Genomic DNA, 17,897 nt, shown 5'->3' with positions numbered 1-17,897 from the left:
TAAGCCATACGGTCGCCGCTAAGGAGAAGCAGCCAGTAACCAGAACAGAGATTTCTGATGTTTAACAAAGAATTCTCAAATAGTTTCATATGAAGACAAAAAATGGAAAAGTATTTTAGGAAATCTCATTTCATCAGCCATGCAATACCCTGCTCATTCTCCCTACAGTAGTTGAATTGGGAGAAGATCCGCATGTTTGGAAGGGTTAACAGCAATTTTCCCTTTGCCTTTTAAAAAATGTCTAAGTGCCCACCTCAACTATCTTTCAAAACTGATGGAAGAAACAAGAGCGAAGGTAATGACAGGAAGTAACTCTGTAGAGTGAGGGTCTTTTTTTTTAACGCCTACAGCACCTGGTCATCCCAGGTGGTCTCCCATCCAAGTACTAACCAGGCCTGACCCTACTTAGCTTCCAAGATCAGACGAGATTGGGCACATTCAGGGTGGCATGGCCGTAGACTGTAGAGTGAGGTTCTTAAAGGAAGATGCACTGACAGAGTAAGATGACAACAGAAGGTACTTAGTCACATTAGGAAGATGCTTCTATTCTCCCTCCCACTCTGGTGGGAAGCGGATGCTAAAGTAAATTTGCTCTTTTAAAAGCATATCTTCTCAAGTTTAGTTTATCAATGGGGCATTCCAATCATCTGAAGTTCACAGGTGTTCCTCAACACTCTAAGGCTTGTCAGCAACTAGTAAGCAGATGGCTCTGGACCCTACAAGTGTACCTTCCATTGGCTCTAGTACTTGCTGCCTAAAAGAAAAACGAACTCCAACAACAAAACTGTAACTACACCCTGTTTCATCTCATGTTAGTGTGGATTCTTATAAAAAGTTCGGCACTCTGCTCTTCCTAGAACTCTGGGAGAAACAGAGTGTGGGAAGAGGAAGTGAGAATAAAGCTTAGTCTTAAATAACAGCACAAGAAAGGAGTAGTTAAGCACCATCAATATTTACTGCCTAAGTAAGCTGACATCATATATACTTCTTGAGATTCTTAAGCATCTTTCTATAGTGATTACATATTATAAAATCTTTTAACCTTCAATTGTTTCATTAGAGTTTATGATTATAAAACAACATGAAAAGCATCTTCTTCTATATGATTATTTTGATTGAATTTTCAGGTCAGTGAATAGGATTATCCATTCACTTACTTAGATAATATAAACTTTTCCTTCGAACATTAGTAATTTGAGTATCTTATTGACCTTATTTTGATATTCATTTAGAGGATTAGATAAAGAATTGTTGGTAGTCACATACCAAGGATACAATCAAGAAAAAAAAAATGACAGTTCCTAAGACTCTAAGCATAATGAGGAGCCATATTTAGGACAAAAGTGGATGAGCAAGACCATAATGGTTTTTACAGCTACTTTGATTTTCTATCTTTATACATCGAATGTCCTGAGGCCCAAGAACTAATCCACCTGAACAGCAAGCACGCACACCTGTGATTCATGCAAACAGAATGGCTCTTGGGCTCGTCCACGTGCAAAGAAAGCTTCAGGTTAGGGAAAGCCCGCAGGCATGCTATAGCCCCCTTAACCAAACTTCTAAGGACTCCCTAAGTCCTACTTCAAAGATGCTCTAAAAACCTCTGCTTCTCACTGTCCAGGGTACAATTAACAGGCTAGCAGTTAGCTAGGGAGACAAAAAATCTGGATGTCACATTGTGACTGGGAAACAGCTATATTAAAACAAACCAGAACATTCTCTTTAAAGAACAGAATAGGATGCTGCATTTGGAAAAATTTAAAGATAACTAACCTTTGAAAAACATAATGCTTGGAAATTCACCAGCATTTCTTTAACTACGAGAAAACTAGGAAGAGGATGGCAGAAAATTGAAGGACTTGAAGAATAAGTTATGTTGGTATATTTATATTTATACTACATTAGAAGCTAATACAGACATTTCACTCTTTTTTTGTAACTGGATTGCCTCACTCCACCTTATTGCATTAATGAGTTGTTACCTAAGTGAACTTTCCTTAAAATTTGTAACTCTAAAGGAAAGAAAGAAAAGAGAACTAATATATATATTTTTTCAAATATAAATTATGCCCTGTATCATGCTAATTTTTGTTTATATCTATATTTTTTGCCTGTTGTTTATATTATTGCATTTAATTCAATTACAAGCCAATAGAAGAAAAGAGAATATTCTTTTTACAGATGAAATGCACTGAGACCTAACCTAGAAGTTTTAAACCATTTGCCTTAACCTAGAAGTTTTAAACCATTTGCCCTAACCTAGAAGTTTTAAACCATTTGCCCTGGTTGCATAGTTCTTTTAAAAGAAGTCATGTGTACCACTTTTCATATAGAAAAAAGAGGATTAGAAGGGAACAGAAATCACCCAGACTGTGTCTCAGAAGAAGAAAAATCCTTGTGACAGAGAGTGAACGCAGTCTCTTATATTTGCAAATGGAAGTAATGGTAGTATATATCACTTATGAGCAAATATTTATTGAGCAGCTACTACGTGCTAGGTGTTGTCATTAGAATTAGGGATATAGCAATAAACAAAAGTGACCAAAATGACTACCCTCATGGAGCTCACATTCTGGTTGGAGAGATAAACAATGAAAACACACAAAAGTAAAACAAATGAAATATTAATAAGTGATAAGCATGAAGAATATAAGAAAGCACAGACAGGGCATGTGATACAATTTCAGATTGAGTGAAGACTTCTAGGAGAAGGTGAAATTTGAGTAAAGACCTGAAAAACAGTGAGGACATGTGTCATGTACATATATATATAGGGACAAAGAATCCAGGAGGAACAGTAGGTGCAAAGGTACTGAGATAGTTGTATTTCTAGAGTGTTTGAGGAACAGTAAGGCAGTCTGTATGATTGAGACAGAATGAATGAGGAAAGTATTAATAGGAAATAAGCTCAGAGAGGTAATGAGGAGACAGATCATGTAAAACTACTTTGAAATCCTTGTAAGACCATACGCTTTTAGTCTGAGTGATGTTTCAAGTTAATGAGGCTTTTGAATAAAGAAGCTAATGAATCACAGCAACGCAAATAAGGTTTACTTAAACTTTTGCTCATTACTTATGCTCTATGACCTAAGGTTTATTTTTTATTATTTATTTGTTTGTTTGTTTGTTTTTGCCTACAGCACCTGGTATTCCTAGGCGGTCTCTCACCCAAGTATTAACCAGGCCCGACCCTGCTTAGCTTCCAAGATCAGACGAAATCGGGCGTGTTCAAGGTGGCATGATCATAGACTAGGTTTATTTTATTTGGGGTTTTGAGAGAGATGCATAGGAAGAAATGCATGAACAGACAGAAGCTACATTAGAATAGCCAGTTAATGAAAGAGATTCCTGTGGCTTCCTGAATATCAGGAACCAATTCATATGAGAATTCACTAGACTGACTGAAAACTAGGGCCCGGTTAGGTGGTACATGGGAGATAGACAGCTCATACAAATGAAAGATGATCACTTTTGTTATATAAGTGTTAATGGGTATATAGATCAATAAAACATTTCTGAATGGTAATTTGGCAATTATAAAAGCCCTTAAAAATGCACATACCCTTTAACTCAGTTGTTTCACTTTAAGGGATATATATACAAGAAAATATTTGTGGGAGTTCACAAATATTAAGCATCAAGGACATTTATCACAGTATTGTTTATATTAAAGCTTAGAAGACTGTCCAAAAATAGGGATTATTCCACATTAAGGAATAATGAACCATTCAAACACCATAGAAAAATATCTAATTGGAAATAATTATCACAAAATATTGTTTAGAAAATTTGTAAAACATAATGCACAATACATTGAGCAAAAATCAACATCTGGACAAGATGCACATTAAAATTTTAACAAAAGTTATTTCCGAATGGTGAGTAAATGGCATGCCATGTCGAGCAGTCCAAAGGCTGCATCACAACTTTGGAAGCTGCCCACGGTGGGTAGTAAAGAGGCCGCAATTTGTTGGGTTACAAATTCTTCTTACAATCTTCTCTATTTTCGTTTGGGTTACATTTTGATGGTTTTGACTAATAGAAAGAGTGGAAGTGATACTTTGTTTTAGGTACAGGCCTATAGAATTTTATAACACTATTTCTGGAACCTCTCAGCTGTCTGGTAAGATAGCCCACTCTGAATCCTCCAAGACAAAAATTCCACTTGCAGGCATTTCTGTTACTAGACTTAGCTGCAACCAGCCCTCCAGCCATTCCCAGGCAAGAGAGTGAAGCCTTCTTGGACCCACCAGACCAGCCCACTCACCACTTAAAAATGTGAGTTGTTTCAACCAACACTGCCTGGAGCACAAAATATCCCTGGCTGATCTCTGCTCATATCCCTGATGCACAAAATCGTAAGATATGATTGTTGTTTTAAGCTACTAGGTTTTGAAGTATTTTTTATTTTTTTACGCAGTAATAGATACTTGGAACGCCCACCATTAAAAACATTACAAAATCTTTGAAAAAAGAATCAGTGCAGTTCTTAAAAAGAATTGTACATACAATTATATGAAAAAACTTTCTTAGCCTGCAGTTGAAATCAGGTTCTTACTGTGTATTTGAAAATTATTTGCATCAGCAAGACCGAACACAGTCCAATTCCTGACATTTTATGTTCAGGAAATGTTTGCTGACTAGTAAATACATATTTCTTACAGGACTTTAGGCTCTGGTTTCCATTGTTAAGATCAGGGTTTTTCAAAAACAAATAGCAAATCATAGAATGCAATCCTGAAATGAACCATTTAGCAGGAGAATAGAAGACTCAGGGAAAAGAGAAAAAACTGTATGCTACTGTTATAATTCTGTTACAATCTTTTCTAATTCCAAGAATGATGTTCAAAGGTCAGTCCTTCAATAAATATTTATTGAATATAGTCTACTCACTGAAAGACTTATTTTTGAGGGGAAGGGAATGTTCAGAGTGGAAAGATATGCCATAAAAATAGCAGAATGCTCAAGGGTGGAAAACTTGGACCATCAAGGGACTGACTGCAAGTTATTCAGTAGAGCAACGTTTGGGGTGGGTGGTGGACTAAGAGACATAATAAGAAACAGTATGAGAGAGAGAATCAGAGGCAGATCCTGACGTGCCCTCTGTGCCATGTTAAAGGATCTGAATATTATTCTGGGAACAATGGGAGACACAGAGGGTTTTAGCAGAGACGATTTGCTCAGAATTGCATTTCAGAAAAACCTTTTTAGTTGCAAACTGGAACAGTAAACTGAAGACTCCAACTCAGCAAGAAATCACTTAACGTTGGTATTCTGATGCATGTGAGAGATAGTGGAAGATGAGACCAAATTTGAGTCATACTCAGAATCAAAAGGTCTTGGTGATTGTTTGGATATGGGAAAAGAGCCCTAAAGTTTTGGCTCTCAAATAAGAAATAACACAGAAAGAAAAGTAGACGTGAGTGAGGGCTAAGAGGAGTAACATGGTGGCAGGTTCACAAGTCCAGCTCTATAAATAAAAGCTCCTATGGCATCTGGAAATATGCCATTCTGCCCCACACTGTGGTTCTAGAAACACTACGTTTAAGCAATATAGATTTAGAAGTTGGTGGCCCATGCAGAGAGCTGAAGTCCTGGAAATAAATCAATTCAGCAGCCTGGTACTGCTGAGTCATATTAATTACAGCATCGCGATGGGCATAGAAGCAATTTGTAAAGAAACCATTCTCTCCACCTCTGAATCTATATAGTTAGCTATAAATAACTTGAATGGTGGTAGCAGAAAGAAAGCAGAAACAGTGAGATGTACCAGTGAAAGAAAATCAATTTAATCTTTGTGTTCACGAGATGGTACGATTATAGTTTAGAATACTTAATTCTAAGCAGCCTAACTTTTTGTACTGGAAGCAGACCATTAATTCAAACTGTGAGACACTGGTCTTATCCCACTCCATCACCAGCACGCTGTCTCTACCTGTGGAGAAACTCATAAATAACCTGGCGTTGAATAGATAAGAATGCTGAATTAACAAAGGCACAAGATAAGAAATATGAAGAGGACTCTGGACAACACAGGACAATGAGAGTTCTAGTTCGAATCTTAACTAGTTGACTTTGGGAAATTAAACTCTTTAGATTACTTTTTCTCATTTATAATTTGAGTTTCTATATTCCAAGATTTCTTGAGTCTAGATTACCCACAGACCAGGATGCTGAAATGGCCTTTGTATTCATGAAGGGTTATTCATAGAAAGAAAAGGAAATATATTTATTGAGTGTTACTATAGGCCAGGAACCTGTTGCATTGTTTGTACATATTTCACTTTTTTCAGGCTTCCTACAAGCCCATGAAAAAAGCATGAGCAGAAGATCAAGGACTTGCCTGGGGCACAGAGTAAGAGGTTGAACAGGAATTTTAACACAGTCCTGTTAGGGTTCAGCATTATTTTTCACGACCCACATTGACTTCCAAGAAGAATAGTCACCTGTTATTTATCAAATTAGAACCATCGGGAAAAAAAAAAAAAGGAACTGGGAACTATTTTGTTAGGCTAAGAGATCCACAGTATGGGAGTTTAAACACAACGGAAGGAAGTCAAATTTCCAGACAGTAAAGTTTGTCAAGAGATGGTTTAAGAACTCTTTTTCTTGTAAAGATCTACAAAAACATGACATATTTTCACCTTTCTAGAGTGAATTAAGTGTGGTTCTTGCCAAGGTCATGAGAATTAGAATATATGTTATTTCAAAGCCCAAACCAACTTTATATTCTTAATTGATTTCCCAGTGTTTCATCTCTTGCCAAAATGTTACTTCTAATATAACAATGGGCACAAATAAAGATTCTGAAAAGCAATTATACCTATCCTAACTACTTCCTGTATAGTAATCATATTTTAAAAATGCCCTAACTGGAAGTTATTTCTACATCTTAATGTTATAAAGATGAAAACGTCTGATTCAATGACTGCTATTTGACTTGGGAAATTCATTTTCTGACAGATTAACAATTTGTAAACAGTTAATCACTTTCAAAAAGAGAAAGCCTCATCAAGCTCACCTTACACTTGACAAAAGATTATTCCTTCAACAACCAAATTCACATAGCTTACCTCTAAGCTCCTGCTTATCAAATTATCAATAAAAATTACCTACTTTATACTAACAAAGACTGCTCTAAATGAAAAAAATTGTGGTTGCTAGGCAACAAAGATGACATCACGACATTTTTCTCTCTCGCCAGATGGATACTGTCAGCACGGCTAGCTGAACATTTCTAAGATGACACTGTGTCTGTAAAAGTGTTTTTCCCCCAATCGCAACTTCTCATGCTAAACTATATAAATTTTCTCTTCCATGAATGAAAAAAAAAGGTATATTTATTTCCATTACACCGAGAAAAGAAAAAATGCAGCAGTAGTGATTCATTCATATGACTAAAGACTCTGCATTCTACTATTTGGAAGCATTAGAAAGTATATCCTGCACAACCCAATTCATAAGGCGGTGGCATTGCAGTCCAGTCCAACCCAGCCCTTTGAGTTCCACAATGCCACATTTCAAGATTCTGATTCAATCCATTGTCTTTGAAAATACAGGCATGCACTTTAATGAAACTCTACCACCATAGCCCAAATTTGACGAAATAACTCAGAAGCAGGGAATGACAAGAAGCTAAAAAGCAAAACCTAGGACGGCAGCATTTGGTTGCACACAAAATATTTTACTCTAAGATCTGCAGCCAGAGGAAGGTTAGTTAGTGGCTACTGGCACCCAAACTGCAGAGAACAGGTTTTAAATAAAGTCTTTAAGGTAAAGTCACCAAGAAGATGCTTTCCTCATTGTTATGTCAGCCATATAGAGCCTTTTACATGCTAGCCCTAGGAAGGCATTTTGCAGGAAAATATACAGGATTTTGCAAGAGACACAAGCTAAGTATGTTTAAGTTAGGAGAAAGTCACACGTCTAGCACATAGTTGTAAAAAGAGCACGGCTCCTACGGGAGGCAGTTACTCCCCGTAGGGCTAGTTCATGAAGCACCCTCATAAGGTCCGATCATGGCCCACTTTTTACTTGTTTTTATTTTATTTTTTTTTTTTTTAAAAAAAAGGTAGAAGAAACAAGAGCCATAAAGCTTCCAGTGTTGAATTCCAGGGATGAAGAAAACTCCCTATTCTAAACTAAACTTAGAACTACAGACTGACAGATTGAAACCTTTCTACAGTAATTATATCAACTCAGATGCATGAATATGGAATGTCAGAGAATGCAAGGGTAACAGAATCCTCAAATCTTGACTAAATGTTCACAATTAGTTTCCTTAGAAGGACTAATAGTACTATATTTGAGACCATATCATTTCCCATAGAGATCTCTGCTTAGGATAACTGTTATTAAACTATAATTAATTATTCTACTTTGTAGTTTTGCTTCTTGTAAATATAATGTATTGATAACTTTTAAAAATCCTGGGCTAATGAATCTTTTCCAGATAGACTTAAGGATAAAGACTGAATTGGGTCAGCCTCACCGATTTTTAAAGTTAACACTACTGTCCCAGTTGTCCTTTCTTAGGAAGTATAGCCTACCAAACTGCGAAAATAAGGATTATCACATCAAGGAGCCTTGACACATTTTAATAATATGGTATTAAGACGTGTGCGCTTTAGGATCAATGATTTTGATTTAAAAACTGGCGTGATTGAATCTGCTGGGGCCTTCAGGTCCACTTTAATAAAATCCAGAATTATCAGATTCCTCCTCAAAGGAGGAGGATTTAGGCTATATATAGAATATAGTTGCTTCAGAACTGGCAATTGCAATTAAAACTGCTGTAGTTCAATCAAACAGGGGGAGAAATACTGTGGTTACTCCAAGATATAAGAACTCAACAAAGATGACTGGAGGCAGATAAAGTAAGATCAGTAACTTCAATTGTCACCAATGTCTCAATCCCTTAGGTGACTAAGTTTTCTCAGTGAAATCCCTCCTTAGACTTTTAAAAATTCTGTGAAGAATTTTGGTCCTCTATTGAAGTGATGGAAACAAAACAAATAAACCAATAACAGAATCACCCTGAGCTGCTCAAGTTGATTAAGTCATTAAGTCTTCAAGGTCATTAAGGTCATTAAGTCTTTCCAATCACTTCATCACTACTGGGCATAAAGATACTTGAAACACTTTCAATGTAAGCTCCATATCATCTGATGGGAACCACGAAGATACGTACTGCCAGCAAGTACTTGAAACACTTTCAATGTAAGCTCCATATCATCTGATGGGAACCACGCAGATACGTACTGCCAGCAAGTAGAAAGAATCATGAATTCTTTCGATCTAAACCCTTTACCAAGTTGTCCCTTATAAAAGCCATTGTGGAACTTGAATATTCTAACTTTGTAGCCTGTTGTATTTAATTTAACTAATAATAAGTGAAAGAATAAAGTATTTTTACTCAGTATTAAATAACATTAATAAATGTGACCTTAAGCTGTTTTGTAGCAATTGTTTCTAAACCAGTACCATATCATATAGTAAATAAGGAGGAAAGGAAGAAAAGGAGAGAGGAAAAGAGGGAGGGACAAAAGAGAGAGAAAAGAGAATTCAGGAAGAAAAGAAAGAAACATCAAAAAAGGAGTGAGTTCTACTGTGTTTAGGTTTTAGTAGTTAGTCTCTGAAATTTAAAGAATGGAATTTTTTTTTACTTGGTCATTCACTCATAAGAAAAACAACCAGTTATAGTCCTTTTACACTAAAAGACAAAAAATTCTTACAATGAACATTATGCACTGAACTGACACTTTTTCCTTTCTAAAACTGTGCTTCCTGTCTGATTTCTAGAAAAGCTATTCTTAGTACTAAAAATGATCTATAACAGTACAGTGTTTTATCTGGTGATGGTGCACCTGAGGATAATGATGTTCTATTGTATTTTTGCATATAAATTACCATATCTTAATGGAACATTATCTATTCTCTTAATTTTCCCTTTTTAAATTGTGATTGTAGCATCTCTGTTTCTCTATGCAAAAAAGAAAATTAAAAATTTGGTCAACCATCCAGATGTTTTCAATCATCTTATGATAAGTTACTGTGAAGATAAAACATCTGGGTAAATGACAACAATTTGTCTTTTATTCAGATTTATGAATCAAATAGATACAACCTGCCTATTTAAACTTAACAAGACCAGTTTCCTTTATAAGCACATAAAATGTTTACACTTATAATAATCCAAAATCAGAGCTTAATGATTCAGTGGTGTTGAACAGAAACAATTCTTTATTAAAATGCTCCTATGAGGAATCGATCTGTTCTTGAATTTTCCGTGGATTAGGTCTCAATTTAGAATCTTAGCTATTATTCAACTCAGACATCAAAGTTGATATTAATGGGCCAAAAGAGGATGCTAGTCAACGGAAAGCCGTTGTTACTAATAGAAATTTCACTGTGTAACAAAACCAATATGCTAATAAAATGTACTGACTACAGTGTGCCTTCTTAACCCAAGTCACAGGAACTAATCAAGTTTTATTCTTAAATTTAGTTACTTAACACATTTCTTGCTAATTCCAATTATACATCACAGTTTGTAAACAGCTCGTGTATACATATATTAATGTAATCAGAGAGCAGATCCATAAATTATACATCGTATGGAAGGTTCATAAAGGTATGCAGTTGTATAAAAAAATCAATTTCTAAGTCAATAACAAGAAAGAGAGACTATAGAAAACCTGAAATTTGAAATAAAAAGTGTTCCTTTGGCCAAAGCTTAACAATTTTTATTGGCATACTTCTCGGAGAAATGTTCCACCATCTAGTTGGTATGTAAAACACTAAGAAATTCATGAATGTGCTAGAAATATTAAATTTGTCTTTCTTTTTTCTAAGAGTTAACAGTAACCCACAAAGTACTTGCCTTTTTTCCCCTGGCAATTTAAAATTATTCTGATATCCCCTTAAGAAAGAAAGGTGAAGGGTTACAAATGTTAAACTTCAGTATCACTTCACAATTACCACAACATACAGCTTTGAAAATAATGAATTGATTTCTTCTATGAAAATGAATAAAGATTCTCACTAGACTTTGTTAGTAACTGATATCTGCATTACCTAGGATGAATTTCTTTTATAAAGTATAAAACTACCTAGGTAGCTAGCTATCTACCTACCTATATATCTATATGCATGCATTTGTGTACTTAAATTGGACACAATATCAAATGCTGCACAACTGAATGGGGGGGATGGAAAAAATCTGTCATTATTAGTAGAAATCCACTCTGTTTTCCATAGCAATGAGCAGCCATTCGAATCTGATTAAAGTGACAGCACACTGACATAATGTGGTTATTAATTCACTCTGAACAATATATTTTTAAAAAAATGCGGATTCAGTGAAACTCAGTACCCACCAGAGACCTCATATGCTTGTTTCTCAGGCTTCAGTGAGCTTTCTGTAAGCCTGAATGCACTAACTACATACATCTGCACAGGCTGTTATGCACGAACATATCAATAAAAAGTAAAACGAATCATAATCTTATTTATTAACATGTTGGTTTCCTTCAACAAGCTTCAGCATATGCAACTTTAAGAAGGAAAAAAACAAAAGTCTTTTGCAAGCATTTGTGTAAGGTACCTTCTGTGTTAGAAATAATCCTTCCATTTGACCAGGAAAGAAAAACCATCTCAAAGGTAAGAAGATATTTTTCTCTTTGTGCTCAGGAAATAACTGTTAGAATTTTCCTGGTGAATACAAAATTTATAAATTCTATAAATATTCTTCCTTGCTGAGGCAATAATTCTTTACTTATTTTTATGTATTTCTACACAGCATTGCTCTTTCTCCAAATTCAGTATTATCTCCTAAATAGTTACAAATCTAAACTTAGATAAGAAATTTCTCCTTTAGCAAATCAAACTAAAGAGAATTGAACCTCTTTCTGATTTTCATCTTATTTAAGAAACAGATATTCTTCTCTGATCATTTATTTTCCATTTCATATTACAAATGAAAATACATTTTTTCCAAAGAGCAACATCCAAGAAGATAATATAAGTAAAATTATCAGTATCAAAGAGTTCTAAAATATCAAAACTAAACTTCTGTTTTTCATCACTCACTTGATCGTCTAGATTCTAATCCTTTTTAAAAATCAGACCTAATTTTTGCACAGAAACTTTATTTATTTTTAATCCAAATTTGATACTCTGCACCAGTTGCTCAGATGGAAATTCAGATAACACTAATATAAAAGAATTGATCTGATTTGTTGTTCTAAGTAGAATCAAACTGAAATATGTACATGTGAAGGGGCAAGGTTCTCATAGCTACTTTCAGTGGTTTAGAGGGATACCCAAAAAAATCCCTACACTCGGTAAGGAGGAAAACAAATTCCAGGTCATCGACATACTTTTACATATATACACAATCACTCCTCAAAAGAAACAGCCGAACTTTTGTTTTTGTACCAAAGTTTATATTCTATCTACTTAATATGGCAATTTGACAATTTGTTTCTCAAGGATCACTTAGTGGGAAGAAAATAGAGAATAAACCAAATGAGTAAATAAATAAATATGTGTGTATGTGTGTGTGTGTGTGTGTGTGTGTGTGTGTTTGTGTGTGTGGGAGAAAAAAAAATACATTTTCTGCCTTTGAATGCTACGCAGAAGAGATGCAATTTTATAGAACAAGAGAAGTGAGCCAGAGAACCACAGGAAATTCTACGAGAGAGACAGTGCTTGAAAAAAAATTACTCATGGAGCAGTGTGCAGAATGTATAGAAAAACAGAGAGAAGAGAGATGAATGATGAGGATAATTTAAATCAGGGCAGATGATAATGAGGCTGCCACAGCTCAAAGGCAGTGGGAGTTCTGAAGGTGGGATGAATCCAATAGACACTTCAAAGGAAAATCTGAGATTTAGTGACTTACTGGATGTAAGAAACAAAGAGGAGGAAAAGCAAAAGAGGTCTTCAGTGCTTAATACCTAGGGACCAAGAGAATGGTGGCATCAATGTCATTTATGAAGATGTGTTTAACAATAGGATAATCAAAGAAATACCTATTTCTGCTGAAATCAGACCACTTGAATCCTAAGTTTGTGCCAGATGGTGAGAGTTCATAATTTCCTCCATTCCTTGCAGCATTTTTAAGCATTTTTTCAATATTTATGTAAATGCTTTGAAAATGCTCACCAGTTTGCCACCAATGGTCTAGGACGGGTACTCTGAAGACCTTTTTGGACCATTCCAGGGTCTCTATATCGCATCGTTCTCCAGCCACAAACAATGTTTTAAACCTAAATGTAAGAGGGAAGTGAATTCAAATTATTCCTTGAAAATAAATCTAAATAATTTCATCTACATTCTTTTGAACATTATGAAATCTAATCACATTAATTCTCTCAGAGGAAAACAGTCATAGTACCAGTATATCATACTGTAAAATGGTGAGAGGTATTATTTGTTTTGACCCAAATGTACATCGCAGCACTGAACAGTTACTTCAAAAGTGGAATTCACAGCTACAACATCTCAATTTTGAAAAGAGCAATTGAGTTGATCTTTGTATCTGTCATATTCATTTAACGATCAAAGATGAAAAGTCTTTTCCTCCTTGACATTATCTCTGCTAATTTTAGCTTCAAGTTTCATTGTATTCTACTTAGGTCTATACACAAAAACACACTCTCAAGTATCAGCTAAGACGATAAATATGCTCATAAATGTTATGCCCTTGTTTCTTCTCACAAGTTCCTTTGGTAAAGATTACTCTGATTCCTAGCACATATTTCCCCTATTCCAAGGACAGATAGGAAAGATAGGTGATTAAAAAGTAAATGCTATTATGGCCTTCCAGGTTAAAAAGGCTCTTATCACAAGGAATACAAGATTATTTAGAGATGTGGAATCTTTGGCAGGGAGCACCAGGCCAAAAAATTAAAAAGATGAAATAAAAAAATAGAATTTGTTTGACGCTATTGATGGTTCATTGAGAGAATGACTATTTTTCTTCCACTCTCAATGCCCAGTGACCTGTCTAAAAAAAGTAATATATGTATAGTTAATTTATTATCATCAAAGAACAAACAAGTGAAAATCTGCCTAACCATCCAGAAAAATGTAGCCACAGATTTCTTTTTTGTATTTCTTCTCTCTGCTATAAACATGTATCTCATTCTATAATTGTTTGTTATCTATTTCCCACAGTGGACTGTGAGCTCTTTAGAAGTATTCATCTTTGTACCTAAATACCAGTCAAAATACCTGGGAATTTTAGATATTTAAATATTTCTAGAAGCTTAGAATGCTGAAGTACAGAAGTGGGGGGCTGGTAAAATTTATGTCAGCTTGACTCATTGTTCTGAGTAAAAGAGGAGGCATGTTGTTTTGTAAGAGTGTGGAAATTGACAAAAGAACAGCGACTTGAAGAGAGAAAAGTTCTAGCTATTTTAAGAAATTTTCAATGTATAACCTAAAAGTGAAAGAACTAAAGATTAGCCACTTGGCTTTCATAAACTCAATTAGCACTCTAGGAGGCTAAGTACAGACAGCACAGGTTGAGTGTAGTACAAAAAAGAAAGGATGGCAAATCAATGCTACAAGGAATATATGGTGGATCTAGGCCAGGCAAGAGAAATGGGGAAACAAAGTAGGAATTACCATGGTGGAGAAAAATACCAGGAAAAATAGTGGGGAAAGAAATTAGAAGTCTTAGAAGAAAAAAAAAGTGAAAGCAACGGCACTGTAAAATCAGAAAAGAGGATATAGTTGTGAGAGGGAAATTTCAGACTTCGAGATCTTTAAAATGTGTCTGTTCTGAAGGATGATAGTGTTTGTGGTAGGAGAGAGAATCTAACATTGAAAGACACTGGAAAAAATAAGTGTGTTTGATAGAAGAATTTATTGTCAAGAAAATGAAAATCATCCAAGGATGGTAACAATTGAAAGTAGAGAGGAATTCCATGACTTGTTGCCTAAAGTTGCTGAAGAGAGCTCTGAAGAGTAAGAGAAGGTGCTTGTCATAAATAGATGGCATGAACTTTAATAGAAGGTGGACAATTAAACGGACAGAATGATCAAATTCTCATGGGATCAACTTTAACATCCTCCCTAATTTTTATAAATTATCATGACTCCAAAGGTACAGTTTGGCCTCAAGAGTTGAAAAAATTACAGTTCAATACTTCTGTAGAAAATCCTGGTTGCAAACAAGCGATTGAAAACATGTTAACTGATTTTCAAGTATAAATGAATCACTGATAAATAACGTCTACACTTGAAGTTCTACCACTTGATAATTATTTGTGATAATATTCATCTATAGATGAGGCTATCTATATACTAGGGTGTCAAAGGAGGCTATAGTAAATTTGCATAAAATACTCAGTGTAATGTTATTACTGTTCAACAGGTTTTGAGAAAAAAGGATCACCATTTGCTAATATAAAGATATTCAAGAAATAAAATTACTTTATTGCAACATCTTATTTTTTGAATGACTTAATTGGATTCATGAAGATTACCTAAATCAGTATTATCCAACTGAAATGTAATGTGAATTACAAATACAAGAAATACGTACTTTAAAATTTTCTAATAGCTTCATTCAAAGAGATCCAATTAACTTTAAAATGTTTTATCAAAACAAGTATATAAAAATATTATTGCAACATGTAATAAACATAAAAATTACTAGTGCAATAGTTTAGTCTTTTTCATACCTAGTCTCATTTTTATTGGTCACATTAGCTAGTGGCACCAAATGGGACAGTTCAGAATCAGAACATGAGTTTCTGAAGAAGCAGCAGAATTCTTACACTAGCCAAGATGATGAAAAATTTTAATTTAATAAAGTATATATTTCCAGGATGATGAAAATTTTTAACTTAACGTATACACAGTTCCTCTTCAAACAATTATGTCAGTAATTTCTTTTGACTCGGATCTGTATGCATGTACATGTAGGGGTGTGCATGTGCCAATAAATGTAGCAAAGGTAATCTACTACTTAATGCTTCTATAGAAAGACTGTTATCACAATGGCTTTGCATAATATGGGGTTTGATCTGGTTTAATAATTTGGCATAGTTATAGGCCTTCAAATAATTGTGTGGTGCACTGTCAAAAATAGTGTTTGAGTAGCTGCCTAGTGACATATATTCCAACTACATATCCAAAATTATCAAGGAGCCATCCTTTAACAAGATATGTACCAAAGGTAAAATTTAGAAGTCTTAATAAAGACAGAAGCATAATTTCAAATTTCAGACCAGAAAAATATCTATTAGAGTCTTTGCTATGAAACCATTTGAATAATATGGATCAGTCACTTTGGTGAGCACCCTCTTAAAGTATACTAGGCTGCTAGGGCAATATTTAAACCTTTGAGAAAAAAGAAGTGAGACAGATAAAAGGGATGAGAATGGGAGAGCAATTAGTGTAGGGACTAGGAAAGTCAGAGAATTACTATATAGGAAATTTGAAATTTAGGATAAAAATTCCTATTCCTAGGAAATTCACTAAGGAATTAACAAAGCAGGGACTAGGAAAGTCAGATAATTACTATATACAAATTTGCAATTTGGGATAAAAATTCAGGTAATCAAATGTGTTTTCATTTATAACTTGCTTGAAATTAAAATTTGGATTATCAGTTATGACTCATTGGATAGAACTGTTATAGCAGAATGAAACATTAATACTTAAGTCATTAAAAGTAGGTTAAAATATAAGAGAGATTAGTGTAAAGTTTTAAAGTTTAAAATGAGGTGAAAAAAGAAAAATAAATAATAAATAAAATGAGGTAGATACATCTACAATTTTAGATCCCATGTTAAAACAAGACGAAATTAAAATTATAAATGCTATGTTGCTGATAATCCTATAACTGAAAAATATAAAGATATTTTAACTGTGTCATTAAAACAGATTCCTGATGTTTTAGAAAACTTGTGATTCAGAATATTATGCATTTATGGGGCAAATGAGGAACAAGCGATGCCCTTTGGAGAGGCATCATCAAAAAGGGGCTTGTAGAACATCCTGAGGAATTTGGATTTCATCATGAAGGCATTGAGAAGCTAATTAAAGCCAATTAAGGATTTTAAACAGGAGAGTGGTATAGGGAGATTTTTGCTTTAAGAAGACACCACTGGCAGTGGTGTGGAGGGTGCCAGGGGCCTGGCTTTGGGAAGGAGCCAGGGGCCTGGCTTTGGGAGGCTGTTACATCTCTGGAGAGTGGTGAGGACCCAAATCCTGGCCGCCCCAGGGAACTAAAGCAGAGGTGGAGACAGAATTTTTCAGGAGGTCTGAACAACGCGTCTGATTCCAACATGACTATTCTCATTTCCTTGAAAATCCCTTTAGAAATACGTTGTATATCATTGGAAGAAGAAAACCAACACATAAACAAACAAATAAAAAAACCCAAACACTCAAATACTTAATCTTAAATAAATGTAAAATTTAAGAAATCATAATTAGGAGGAAAACACAGGTATCCATGACAAATTGTAGAAGCAGGAAAGACTGAATGAAAATGTCTATAGTTCCACTGTTTTTGTGCTTCTGCAAATTGTGCCAAACAGATACTGTTGATGACTGACAATGGATACATCCTTTATAATTTAGATTAACTTAAAATATCATATTTATTGTTGTTGTATAATATCATAGGAGATTTGAAGAACAGAAAGAACACACATATACACACAGATATGAACATATTAGCATTTTTGTATTTTTGCCATTTACGACTGCAGGAGGTTTCAAAAATGGTTTTCTAACTGACTAAAAAAGAAGCCATTCTTTGTATTTCATTGAAGGTATTTCTAGAGCATACTGTATCTTTTCTACTTTCTTTCTTCATCAATAGCACATATGTAATAGAACATATTAGCCTCAAACTTTTCTTTAAGAGCAAA

The 17,897-nt window shown here is 34.6% G+C and overlaps 1 protein-coding gene and 2 pseudogenes across 2 annotated transcripts in view; all 3 read right to left on the bottom strand.

The window, feature by feature from the left end:
- ACSS3 (acyl-CoA synthetase short chain family member 3) overlaps positions 1–17,897 on the bottom strand; it is a 150,743-nt gene that overhangs the window by 37,228 nt on the left and 95,618 nt on the right. For both annotated transcript variants that reach the window (XM_015598535.2, XM_006923789.3), the window contains one exon: positions 13,168–13,271. In XM_015598535.2, the coding sequence (XP_015454021.1) occupies positions 13,168–13,271 (104 nt within the window). The remainder of the gene's footprint in view (positions 1–13,167; positions 13,272–17,897) is intronic.
- Positions 342–460, bottom strand: LOC112472482 (annotated as a pseudogene).
- LOC112472380 lies at positions 3,132–3,250 on the bottom strand (annotated as a pseudogene).

Source organism: Pteropus alecto, unplaced genomic scaffold (genome assembly GCF_000325575.1).
Source record: "Pteropus alecto unplaced genomic scaffold, ASM32557v1 scaffold76, whole genome shotgun sequence".
NCBI lineage: Eukaryota > Metazoa > Chordata > Mammalia > Chiroptera > Pteropodidae > Pteropus > Pteropus alecto.
The sequence above is the reverse complement of the archived record's forward strand: the minus strand, read 5'-3'. Positions and strand labels throughout refer to the sequence as shown.